Source organism: Trypanosoma brucei, chromosome 3 (genome assembly GCF_000210295.1).
Source record: "Trypanosoma brucei gambiense DAL972 chromosome 3, complete sequence".
Lineage (NCBI taxonomy): Eukaryota > Euglenozoa > Kinetoplastea > Trypanosomatida > Trypanosomatidae > Trypanosoma > Trypanosoma brucei.
Genome location: NC_026736.1, coordinates 1,432,796 through 1,444,319, shown reverse-complemented (window position 1 = coordinate 1,444,319; position 11,524 = coordinate 1,432,796). Strand labels below are relative to the sequence as shown.

Here is an 11,524-nt window from a genome sequence, read left to right as displayed (position 1 = left end):
ATGAATCATTGTCACCATTAAACATGGAGGTAAACCGATTCGAAAACGATAAAGAAATGCAATGCGAGGGGTCATTTGAGAGGGGAAACCAATCTCTACACTCCTCTGCCTCCTGCATGAACGACATCGTACTCCTGTGTTATTTCAAATAGCTGATTCTCCAGCTTTGCTCTGAAAGGGTGTTGCGGCTCCATGAGCGTGAAGAGTGAGTTAACGGTGGACAAATCACGCATAGCCCTCGTGTTCGCTACAGTCGCCTCAGGGATGTCGGCACGAAGTTGTTGCACTTCGAATGGTGCATGTTTAAACCATCTATGAGGAAACCCACGCCAACTCCCCCGCTCCACTGGTTTTCGGTATCTGTGAACCCCATCACGCCGATGATCTCGATAGACCTTTCCCGCTGATTCGATGATCCTTTGAACAACAGGTTTAGTGAGAAGTAACAAGAGCTTCTCACCGAATTGGAGAAACAGTTGTGTTGCCTCCTCATACTCCTTCTTTGTTCTATAACAGTTCCTTCGCCGAAGAATTTTCGACCCCCGCTCATGAAGAAGCCGACGTTTGTTCTCCGGGACGGTCTCACGGAAGCCGCGAGCGCAGCGTTTTTGAAACAAGCAGCTCGTCTCATCAGGGTCCGTTTTCTGTAAGTAGTTTATCATAGCAAAGCACAGGTCATGTATCTCCTGTGATGCAGCCTCTAATTCATCAAAATCGGAGGCAAACATATCTTCAGTGAAGGAGGACTGCTCATCATGCACAACCACATCGGGTGAATGCAGATCCCTACCAGATTGGTTTCCGCACGGCGTTACATCCCGCTGCTGGGAAACTCGCCTCACTGAAGTTAAATAAGGAATAGCAGACGCTACAAACACTGGGCGTGTAAAAAATAACCGCAGGCCCTTCATTTACCCTTATTCACCTTTTCAAATAATTTCCCCGCAAGCCCACACCAAAACCAAGTGAAAAATGTTTGTTTATTTACATATGCGCACAGAAATCAAGAGAGAAGGGATGGAACATTTATTTAGGACAGCACAAAGCAGGGTTCAAACCCGAGAACAGCCATCGAAGGGACGAAGTAAATTTTGTGCTACAGTGTAATCAGGTATTTCATTTTCTTCAACGCTCCGTCTCGTGTATGTGAATAAGTAAACAGTTAAACGCTAAGAAGAACCTCGACAAGCTGCATCCGAGTGTTGCATACGCCTGTACAACAAATATCTGGAGGCACCCTCTCCCCACCGGTGTGCTCCTCCGGCGTGAAGCCAAATGTAATTGTCAGTCCGTCACTCGGCCACCATCATTTTACGCCTTTTGTCCTCGCAACAATTTATCAAGACACGAGGGCACTACCGTTGCGTGATCCCCGTCTCTCTGGAAGGCAACATCCACAAAACCGTGTTCCGGTTTTAGCTGCAGTTGAGCCTTAGCGCATACAAGAAGAGAATCAACAAGGTTGCTAGGGACAGGCACTTCAACCACGGAGCTAATCCCTGTGTTACTACTCGGTGATGAAAAACATTTTAGTCGCCTCATGGCACTTAAAGGCTGCGTAACACACATGGCCTCGAGCTCCTGTATGGTTCCGCATTCCACGTAAAAAGCGGGAGTCGAAAATGCAAAGCAAACGTGCAGCGAAGAGAGCGACTGCAACAATGACGACGGTTCGCTCGCTGCGCCAAAAGTGTTTGGGAGGCGTTCCCCGTCTCTAAATCGGAGTATTGTGAGGGCGGGAGCCTCATACAGAGAGCTCCTCAGTGCGTTAAGAAATGGTAGGGCTCTTTTCCTCAAGGCAGAATTCCACACTTTCGATGCTTTCACGAAGGCAAATCGCCGGAGTGTGTGTACACGAAGCTTGTGACGGATATCATACACAAGTCGTTGTGATTCAGTTACGATGTCACACCGTGATGCGGGCACGCCGAGCATGTTAGCAAGATCGGTGCATGCAGAGAGAAGATCCGTCACATAACAAGACGAGTCCAACCCCGTGCCAGGCATCCAAAAACCACAACAACCATCGAAAGGTTTGCCTTTAGTTGAATCAAATGCACTACTGGAATCAGCGGAGGCATTAGCTCCCTGCTCTCTGCAGTTGCTTGCGCAGATCACTCGATCCAGCGCAAAACTGTCCAAAAGGCACACCTCACGGTTGCTATGGTTTGGCTCAACATGGGACGGTAAACAGCTGTCGCTAAATGTGTGTTGCCGCAGGATCGCAGATTCGTACGATGTAATGTATCGTTCAATCAACGGAATAGCCAAGAGAATTCTACACAACGCATCGTCCCTCTCAGTTGGATCCTCCACAACCTGGCAAAGTGCAACTGCTTGAGAGAAGCATACAAAAACCTGGTCCAAATTGTGACCCACACTTTCGAGGTTGTTGAGGGTATCTCTCAGCATGTGCTGCTGATCCGGGCCACCTGCACATATTTGTTTCCCTTCAGTGATGTCGAGAAGGTGGCGAATGTGCCGCTGAAAAACATGTGCGGTCACATCATCCGCTGGGATAGAACACAAGGTTGAACCAAGTTCATACACAGAGTCCAGAGGTATGTCCAACTTCCGTACGCTTGGCGCTAAAAAGCACCCGAACGCCTTAAAAACGGTGGAACACGGAGAAACTTTTCCCGGTTTAGTTATTAGTTCAGGAACGACATTGCTCAAGCACTGTAGTAAGATCTCACGCTTCTCCACCGTCGGTTCTTCCAAAAGCGACAGAGACAAGGAACGGATCTCTGAAATGCTCTTCACATCGATACAAATGTTTTTATCGGCGAAGCGGACGTGCCGCTTGACAAGAGACGCCAGTTTCCCCTCCGTCAACCCATCAGAATTGCAAAAGATACTTTCCTGTCGGTTGTAGTGTGTCATGGAGTTCATCTGTTCTGCGATATTTCGCTCCTTTAACGCCCATAATGATGCCGGGGAGATGTTCCACCGCTCTTCTAAAACTTCAATAATGTTATTAAAGTTCCTGTCACCATAATTATCAGCGAACCATCCCATACAAGGTTTCCCATCATGCATAAGCACCACATCACAAAGAATGTCTGTATGTGATTCCCTTTCGGTGGTGCTCAACCCCTGAAGGTTGTGAATACCCGCGCCATCTGCCAGACGATTCATAACGTCCTTAATAGCGGGTGTAGCACTCATGCCAATGCCGAAACAAATGTGTTCTACACATTGAACGAAGAAATCGCGCTCTCTGTCACTGAGACACGCCACATTTGCCCAAAAAGATGGAAACGTTTTCACTGGTGGTTTCCCCAACCACGTGGTGTCACATCTCAGGGGCCAGACATTAACAAAACGAATAAGAAAGGGTCGAAGACCAAACTTGCCATCGGCTGCAGTGGAGAGCTTCCATTTTTGCCATACTGACATACACGACAGAAAGGGTAGAAAAGTCACCCCACTCTACTACCTGCTTCTTGCACTACGTCACATGCATTCCATACAATATGAATCAAAGCATGATTAAATAAACAAGGAGAAATAAAGGGGATGTTAACAACAACCATCATACAGGTATTCAGGGCACACACACACACACACATACAAGTACTAATAAATTACAAATAGTGGAGTTTAGAAACGCCACGTTACTCACCAACAACCTCCGGTGGCGGCAAGGCGCATACTATCGAGAGATTTAGTGCAGGTAGAGAATGGTTGCAGAAATCACAATAGTCGGATTCTCAGAAAGGACGAACAAATACACCAACAACCAGTTAATTCCATCCAACCCTTCACAAACTTCACTGGGTTGCCACCTTCTTAGCCGGGCCCATTATGCGAGTGCTTGTGAAGAGCTGTACGTCCTCGTCTGTCACCAATTTCCGTTTCTCCTGATGAGTTTTCGTGATGGCCGTTATTGTGTTAATTAATAACTTCTTCACCTCTCCTGTCATGATACGACCTAACATATACTCCTTCTTCACTCGCGCGAGCTCTTCATCATCTTCAAGAAAAAAAGACAGCCACTGTATAGGAACATCCACCTCCACGTTGGCGCCAAGAAGAAAGTGCTCTTGCTTGGTTGCCCCACCGCCGCTAAAGGCATGTTTGTTAATTTTATCCTTCACCATCTTTTCTGTATCCGTCAACAGCACTGCAGTACCGGAAGATGAACTCATCTTTCCTTTTGGGCCACTTAATCCGGGGAAGAACTTGGAATGAATCACCGCCGGCTTTAAATAACCGAGACGTGGGGCGATGTCACGTGTCAGGCGGAAATATGGATCCTGATCAATGGCCTGTGGGATGAGACAAAACACATTTCCCATCGATGGTGGAAAGATATGAGGAAAAGCTGCTGAGAAAGATGGTGCAGCCTGTATAGCAGGAAACATCCAGCGGCCACAGTTGTCTTCCATTGCAAAACCAAAGCAACCACGTACTTGACTCGCAGTGAAGGCCCTCTCAATCTTGGCAACGGTACGGTACATGCATCCCATATAATCAAAGTCACGGAAAATGAAAGTTAACTCGGGGTCGAACCCCATAGCGATAATATCTTTTATATTTTCTGTTGTCATGGCCTCGACTTGTTCCATCGGGATATTACGGAAATAAAACTTCTCATCATCTGTCATTTGTATCACGAGGGGTACCCTAAAGGAGTCCTGAAGCCACTTAGTAAACATGAAAGGAATCAAATGACCCATATGCATGGACTCGCTGCTTGGACCTCTGCCAGTGTAGAGATAAAAAGGTTGACCGGACTCGTATACGTCCAATAGAAGGTTCAAATCCCTATGGGAAAAGAAAATTCCTCGACGGAGGAAATGATGCGGTTTCTTCCCCAGAACCCGTTCAATCCGTTCCAGCAATGCCTCATCGATGGCATGACTTCCAAAGTCTTTTATTAGTTTATCATAATTTACGTCACCCTCGACAGACCACGGTGTTACAACGGCTTCAGTCATTTGTTATTTGTTATTTATTTATTTTTTCTGTTGGATCTTCTCTTTTTCTTTCTCTCTCTTTCTTTGTTTGGGGTATTACGATGAGTGGTTACGTGTTGAGCTATGAAACTATTTCACAAACGTGAGTTTCCGCTGCACCACTTCCCTTCCCTTCACTCCACCACGATTTTCTCTTTTTCTTTTTTTTTCTTTGACCTTTTCCCAGCTTCCTTCACATTGTCAGAGTTTGATATCGAAACCAAGTGATGAAAATCAAAGAGAAAAGATATTGATAACTCATCCGCTGCTCAAAAACAACAACAACAATTTGTCGTTGGGTGTGTGCGCAATGTGCAGTGCCAAAGCAGCAACAACGAAAAGAAGTAAAGCAATAGGATATATGATAGAATGGAAGAGGAAAATAAATGAGGCGCCAAATTTAATAACCAACACAAAAAGGCCGAACGAATGGTGGAACTCGTGAGTGAAGATGCGGCCCTAAGCTTTTCACTGCATGCTATAAAACAACAACAGCAACAACAACCAGACACCTCCCTTTAGCGCAGAGCGGAGAAGAGCATCAACGACTAAATTTCATCGCTCCGATGAAAAACATCCCGAAATCTCTCCTGTACACGGTAAAAAAAAAACAAACACAACAACAACAACAACAACAATGGAAACCACAAAGGGAAAGTGATGGCGACTTCATACTTTATGGTACGCAACGAGCAATAGCATGATCATTAATACAACGATAAGAAATATAAACATCTTGTCACGTCCAGATCTCTGTTGGCTATTACGCGCCTGTTGAAGATGTCCCACCGCATTCCTCGTCGCAGCGGACGACCTCGTAACATTTTCCTCGATAATTTCCAAACCCACACCCTGCTCTGCTACTAATGAGTTAATGTGATTAAATAACTCATTAATATCCCTTACACTCTCTGCTATCTCTGACGTCTCACGGACCCTCTCAGCCATGATTTCGTTATGGAGATCATCCTCAAATGCCTGCCGCTGCGCAGATCCCGCAGTGGCTCCACGTGGTAATAAACTTTCTCCCTCATCATCAAAATCATCCACATCACTTCCATCACCAGTCCCAATCCTCACACGTGTCGTTGCACTGTTCTTTCGTAATGATTCTTCCAGTGAAATGCACTTTTTATAGAAGACATCACATGATTTTTTGTAGTTTTCTAGCACAACTTGAGCCTCCGTACTGAGTTTCACTCCCTGTCCACGCAGCTGCGTGGGATGCAGTCGCATATATTTTTCCAGAAAAGCCAAAGCATCGTGAACGGCATGCACATCTTTCGCATTTGCTGCACTTGTTACTTTCTTTACCTTATCTCTCTCTTGCGCAATGTCACGTAAGGTGACAAGTTTATTTGTGCTGCGCTTTATTTGGGAGGTACTGCGTTCCAACGATTGCAACGCATGCGTCAGCATATCACAATTGCGCTGCCAACTTGGATCGTCCATGTATACTTGCAAAAATGAAACGCTCACACCTACCCTTTCCTCCCTTTGAATAAATGATTCAGAGAAAAAAAAAGTTAACAATCAAATAGCCACGTAAAAATGTGTGTGTGTGTGTATGTGTGTGTGGAGGCATGAAAGTACAGCAAATCACCAGAGAGCATTAAATTCATCACCTAATTTTAGTTGGCACTGGAAGGTTCCCATGGATAATATTATATAAAGGTGTCAGCGCATGAAAAAAAAAAAGCAACACAACTGAACCTTCCCCTTTTCCTTGCACGAAGCAACCTCCACGTACCTCTTTTTTTTTTTTTTGATGATGATAGCCATATTATTTTCTCCTCCCCTTTCATGTGAAAACAACGGAAGTAATGAATTTGACATTCGAAAACCCCCTCACATACGCCTTTAAACCCGTAAAATTTCAAAATTTCCTGACAACTTCATCTCACCTTTACCATCAGGAGGAACCGCTGCGCCCTGATTGGAGTAACCGAAGCGTGTCCACGTGGTAAAATGAAAGTGTGCCTCCGCTGTCCACAAAAACGACAAAAAAATCCGTACAACCCAACTGCCTCAATCCATCCACCAAACTGACAACTTCATGAAGCACATCTGATGTAAATTCCACATCTTCTGAAACAGGAACCGGCACAAATGCCTTTACGCTTTCGTTCCAACAACTTATCACTACATGCGAGTTATTAACTGCCTCAAGTCGCGACTCGTAAAGCGGAAGACGCTCCTTCACATCCTGCAGTACGAGATGACAAATTCTTACATCGTCAATCATACAAATACAATGTACTAAACATCCAATATCACGGGAAGGTTAAACTAAAACCCCCTAATGGGAAGAATCAAATTGAAATGGAACATATCGAAAAAAAAAGAGAGAGAGAGTAGGAGAAAAACAACTGCTACAGCGACTGCAGTGCAGGTAATGGAAATAAACAGAATTGCTTAGGGACCAACGAGGGGGGGGAATAAATGGAGGAAAAATATGAAATGAAATAACTGTAGGAGGGAAAGTGGTGCCATTGTTGTGGCGGTAGAGTGAGAGAAAGGGTAAGAACCAACGAAAAGGGGAAAAAGAAAAAAAAACAAGTCCAACAGTAAACAACACACAAATACACACCGAAGTGTCGTCTTATTTCGATTCTCACCATTCCGTGTGACCTCTCATCCCCACTCTCAGCCCTTTTTTTTTTCTATCTCGGACTTTTGCCTTTCTCATTCATTCATTAATTCATTTGTTCTTTTTTTTTTTTTGCTTCCCTTTTGTATTGAGCCGCATCCTAAAGTGATATCCCCTTCACCATCATTTGAGCACCGAATCACGGAGAAACAAAAGATACCAAAAACAGTACGCCCAGAGGAAGCAAAAATACCGAACATATCAAGAGAGAGAGAGAGAGAAAGAAAAAAAGGGAGGCAAATATGAGGCAATATCAAAACAAAAGAACCAAATCACTCACACGTGAATGCATCTGTGGCTTATCCTCCCTTTTCATTCTCACGTGCACACGCACACGTTTGAAAACGCAACAGCAAACATTACCTCATTTGGGTGAGTTGTTCAATACGCTTTTGATATGCGTCAACGTAATGCCGCGCAATCTCATCAATGGGCTCAGTGATGCCAACACCTCGCAAAGTGGATATTTTGTAGAACTTCATCTTATTTGCATTTGCGAGATCTTTCCCCTGCCGGTCCGTCACTTCAGCCTTATCACTGAGGTCGGATTTATTTGCAATGAGAATTCCAACACTCTCTTTACTGTTCGTCCTCACCTGATTCACCCAACGTGCGCAGGCCTCAAATGTAACTTTATTGGAAACATCGTACATGACTATGAACACTGCAGTGTTTTGTAGGTACGAAGAAACCATAGGTTCATACTCGCGCTGGCCTGATACATCAAATATTATCATTTCCACCGTATTATCATCATCAACAGGAACCTCCTTTACAATAAAGTCGCAACCCAACGTCATGAGGTAATTCTTAGGAAATGTTGTGCCGTTGCTGTGAAGCATTTGCACAAATGCAGTTTTCCCGACCGTTGGTGCGCCAACTACGGCCACCTGAAGACGCAAGTTTACCATGAGACCTTCCTCTCTTAGTTTTGACAAACAACTACGGCCTCTACGATGAGGAATTGCTCTTTGCTAAGCAAAACAAATGGATATCAACCGGAGCAAAGAAGGGAAAACAAGACGAACTGTGCACATTTTTTATGCCAAAAAAGGTAACAAGTGCATGGTCGTAATTACTTGGCATTTCATTGATGCACGTACACACGGAGTCTGGTACCAACAGTCGTTAAAAATTCTCACGAAAGCAGGAAGTAGAGAGAGAGAGAGAGTGTGTGTGTGTGTGTGTGTGTGTGTGTGCAAGACTGGAAGCATACAAACGCATAAATGAAAGGAGAGTACACCTGAATGTTATCAAAAGGTAACTCTCGCCTTTGCGGCTCTTCAATTCGTCGAAGAAAATATAACGTGAGGTCGGTTCAACACAGTGAGGACAAACACCACAAAAGACAAAGCAAAGGAAAAAAAAAGTGGTCAGACACAATGTACCACACGTAAACAAAATCTTCTCACCACTTTCACACGCACTTTGCACATACGTCACTATATTCCTTTAACACCTCGTATTTGAAGCATCCGCAACGGAAAAAATATTTGAGAATAAATGACACCATCTCAGAGAGAGAAACCAAACAGAGATATGACGGCGTTCTTTTCACTGTCTTCCGCATTCCCCCCACGGCCACGGCTATCCCGCACAGCAGCCCGCTCCAAGTCGGTGGTTTGCATGAGGGACGACGGCAGTTTCCAGAGGCGGACGGAGCCACTGACGTCCCCCGTACAAATCCAATCCGGTGAAGCATGATTAAAAGTAACACACATCAGTGCAGCGCCATCTGTCCCAGCTTCCAACGTTACTACAGGCTTAAGTTGCGATTTCTGCAAGTCATATATATGCAGGAATGAGCTGCGCGAAACCACAGCAATAACACTGGGTCTAAAAGGACTAAACCGCGCAGCATAAAGGAAATGTTTCGACTCCGCAGACGGCTCTAATGTGGCAACTGCTGCCGTTTCTAGCAGGTTGTACAGCCGTGCACTGCCATCAGAAGAACAAGTGAGGCAGAGATTGTGAAAGAAAGGCGAGGTATCAACGCACTGCACAGGACCCCTGTGAGAGGACAACCAATCAAGTTCAAGAGAAACCTCCGACTCTCCAGCTCGAGTTGGAAGGGCAGCAAGGACGCCAGGACGGGCTCGGCCAACATCACCATTTTCAAGACCAATGACGAGAACACTGTCGCTCGATGGTGTGATGCGACCGGCGGAGCCCCCGGGACGGGAGAAACAAGCGGACTGCACACCAACCGTTGCTCCTTTCCTGGTTTTAATGATAAATGCGGCTGTTGGTTGCGCCATTTTATTGCCCATAGTCCAAAAGAGGATACGACCATCCTGGCCCGCGGAACAAAGTGTGTACCGATGGGAATCACGCGTCTCCTGTAAGTTTTCAGTCCACTGCAGGAATGTCACAGGCTCTCTGTGCGATGTTGAAGATCCGTCTGCTGTCATCTCTATCGGTGTCGCATCCGTCACATTTTTATAAAGTACCACCTCACCACTGTACAGTCCCACTGCCAACACTGTTGCCTGCGATGGATGAAATGCAACACATGTGACGAAGGAATCAGTTTCCATCATGTGATGCGGTTCATTAACGTTTACGTCATTTCGTGACAAGTTCCATATACCAACCATGCCTGTATCATTACACCACCCTGCGGTATCCACTTGGCCGTATGCAACGGCTAAGAGTGTTCCGCTGGAGTTAAAACTCACGGATAAGGCGTGAAGATCTCTTTCCTCGGCATACGACGCCCGGAAAGTTGCAACAGCAGAGAGTTCAGTGCTCTTTTTCGTCCAATTCGGCTCGTAGTTGTCAAACGCACTGTTTTTCACATTGCGGTATAATATAGCAAGGACGTCTTCCCTCGCCGCCTCCAGGAAATCAGCCAGAGCCTCCTCGCTGTAATTCACTCCAGCATAAACATATTGCAGCCCATCGATATTTGCCTGGATCTGAGGTTTCTCATGGCCAACTTGTTTGTCGCTTCGGTTGACTGCCTGAAGAGCGCTAATCGCTGTTTGTGTTTCCATATCTTGCATCTTAAGCACACCCGTCTGACATTCACATTGTTTGTACGTAACATTTGCGCGGGAAGTTGAGGGAATATGAACTTCACCTGTTATTTGATCCTTGAAATTACACGGAATGGGCATCTTTTCACTAGAAAAAAATTGCCTTAATAGCCCCTGTAATGTAGTGTTCAGAGTATTCACTACTTTTTTTTTTTTGCAATTCTTTTCGCGTCTATTCGCCCTACCGCACTTCCGCGTGCTCCCCCTTTGGTGATACAAGCACCCTTAACCAATAAAATAAGAAAAAAAAACTCTATCAAATACTCAACCTTTACTACATTACGAAGAACAACGGAGACATGACACAGTAGCAAGTGATAATAATAATAATAATAGAACTGACGAAATAGTGATAGCAACAAAAGGGATCACACGTAAATAAGAGAATTAAACACGCCCCTTCACAGCTCCCCTAAACCGCTTAGCACGTTACCTATAGTTACTTCTCCCTGTTAATAATGCAAATAAACGCACAGAAACAAACACAAAAAAAGAGAGGGGCACTTGTATATAATTTCTCTTTCTATTTTTTTTTAAAAAATACCGGAATCAATTCCGACTTCCCAGCTCCTTCAAGTCATGATGATAATTTAAAACTGTTCCACCACTAAGCACGATTAAATACAAGTGCAGAGCACTCAATCAACTCAGCGTTATGAAGAGAATCACATTCAAGGGACGATCGAAGAAACAGCCGCTGAGCGACGGTAAAATTGAAACAAAAAAGGAACAAAAAGAGGGAAACAACATATATATCTGTATTCATTTGTAGTATTGTATTCGTCTGTGTCTGCAGCAGTGCTGAGTGATGGAAGCACGTTCACACATTGAGAAAATCCAACAGGAGAGGCGGTGATTAAAGCAAAAGGAATGGT

The 11,524-nt window shown here is 44.9% G+C and overlaps 7 protein-coding genes across 7 annotated transcripts; all 7 read right to left on the bottom strand.

Moving 5' to 3' along the window:
* Positions 1 to 95: 95 nt before the first annotated feature.
* On the bottom strand, positions 96 to 911 carry TbgDal_III6300 (hypothetical protein, conserved; the record flags this gene model as incomplete). Its single annotated transcript, XM_011774275.1, has 1 exon — positions 96 to 911. One exon carries the CDS (start codon positions 909 to 911, stop codon positions 96 to 98), a length of 816 nt encoding a protein of 271 aa, XP_011772577.1.
* Positions 912 to 1,311: 400 nt separating this feature from the next.
* Positions 1,312 to 3,399, bottom strand: TbgDal_III6290 (hypothetical protein, conserved; the record flags this gene model as incomplete). The annotated part of the gene is made up of 1 exon (XM_011774274.1): positions 1,312 to 3,399. The coding sequence occupies one exon, from the start codon at positions 3,397 to 3,399 to the stop codon at positions 1,312 to 1,314; it is 2,088 nt and encodes a 695-aa protein (XP_011772576.1).
* A 374-nt stretch (positions 3,400 to 3,773) lies between these two features.
* TbgDal_III6280 (tryptophanyl-tRNA synthetase, putative) lies at positions 3,774 to 4,943 on the bottom strand (the record flags this gene model as incomplete). The annotated part of the gene is made up of 1 exon (XM_011774273.1): positions 3,774 to 4,943. The coding sequence occupies one exon, from the start codon at positions 4,941 to 4,943 to the stop codon at positions 3,774 to 3,776; it is 1,170 nt and encodes a 389-aa protein (XP_011772575.1).
* Positions 4,944 to 5,630: 687 nt separating this feature from the next.
* Positions 5,631 to 6,413, bottom strand: TbgDal_III6270 (syntaxin, putative; the record flags this gene model as incomplete). The annotated part of the gene is made up of 1 exon (XM_011774272.1): positions 5,631 to 6,413. The coding sequence occupies one exon, from the start codon at positions 6,411 to 6,413 to the stop codon at positions 5,631 to 5,633; it is 783 nt and encodes a 260-aa protein (XP_011772574.1).
* A 460-nt stretch (positions 6,414 to 6,873) lies between these two features.
* TbgDal_III6260 (hypothetical protein, conserved) lies at positions 6,874 to 7,206 on the bottom strand (the record flags this gene model as incomplete). Its single annotated transcript, XM_011774271.1, has 1 exon — positions 6,874 to 7,206. One exon carries the CDS (start codon positions 7,204 to 7,206, stop codon positions 6,874 to 6,876), a length of 333 nt encoding a protein of 110 aa, XP_011772573.1.
* A 764-nt stretch (positions 7,207 to 7,970) lies between these two features.
* Positions 7,971 to 8,522, bottom strand: TbgDal_III6250 (small GTP-binding protein, putative; the record flags this gene model as incomplete). Its single annotated transcript, XM_011774270.1, has 1 exon — positions 7,971 to 8,522. One exon carries the CDS (start codon positions 8,520 to 8,522, stop codon positions 7,971 to 7,973), a length of 552 nt encoding a protein of 183 aa, XP_011772572.1.
* A 603-nt stretch (positions 8,523 to 9,125) lies between these two features.
* Positions 9,126 to 10,730, bottom strand: TbgDal_III6240 (hypothetical protein, conserved; the record flags this gene model as incomplete). The annotated part of the gene is made up of 1 exon (XM_011774269.1): positions 9,126 to 10,730. One exon carries the CDS (start codon positions 10,728 to 10,730, stop codon positions 9,126 to 9,128), a length of 1,605 nt encoding a protein of 534 aa, XP_011772571.1.
* Positions 10,731 to 11,524: the final 794 nt, after the last annotated feature.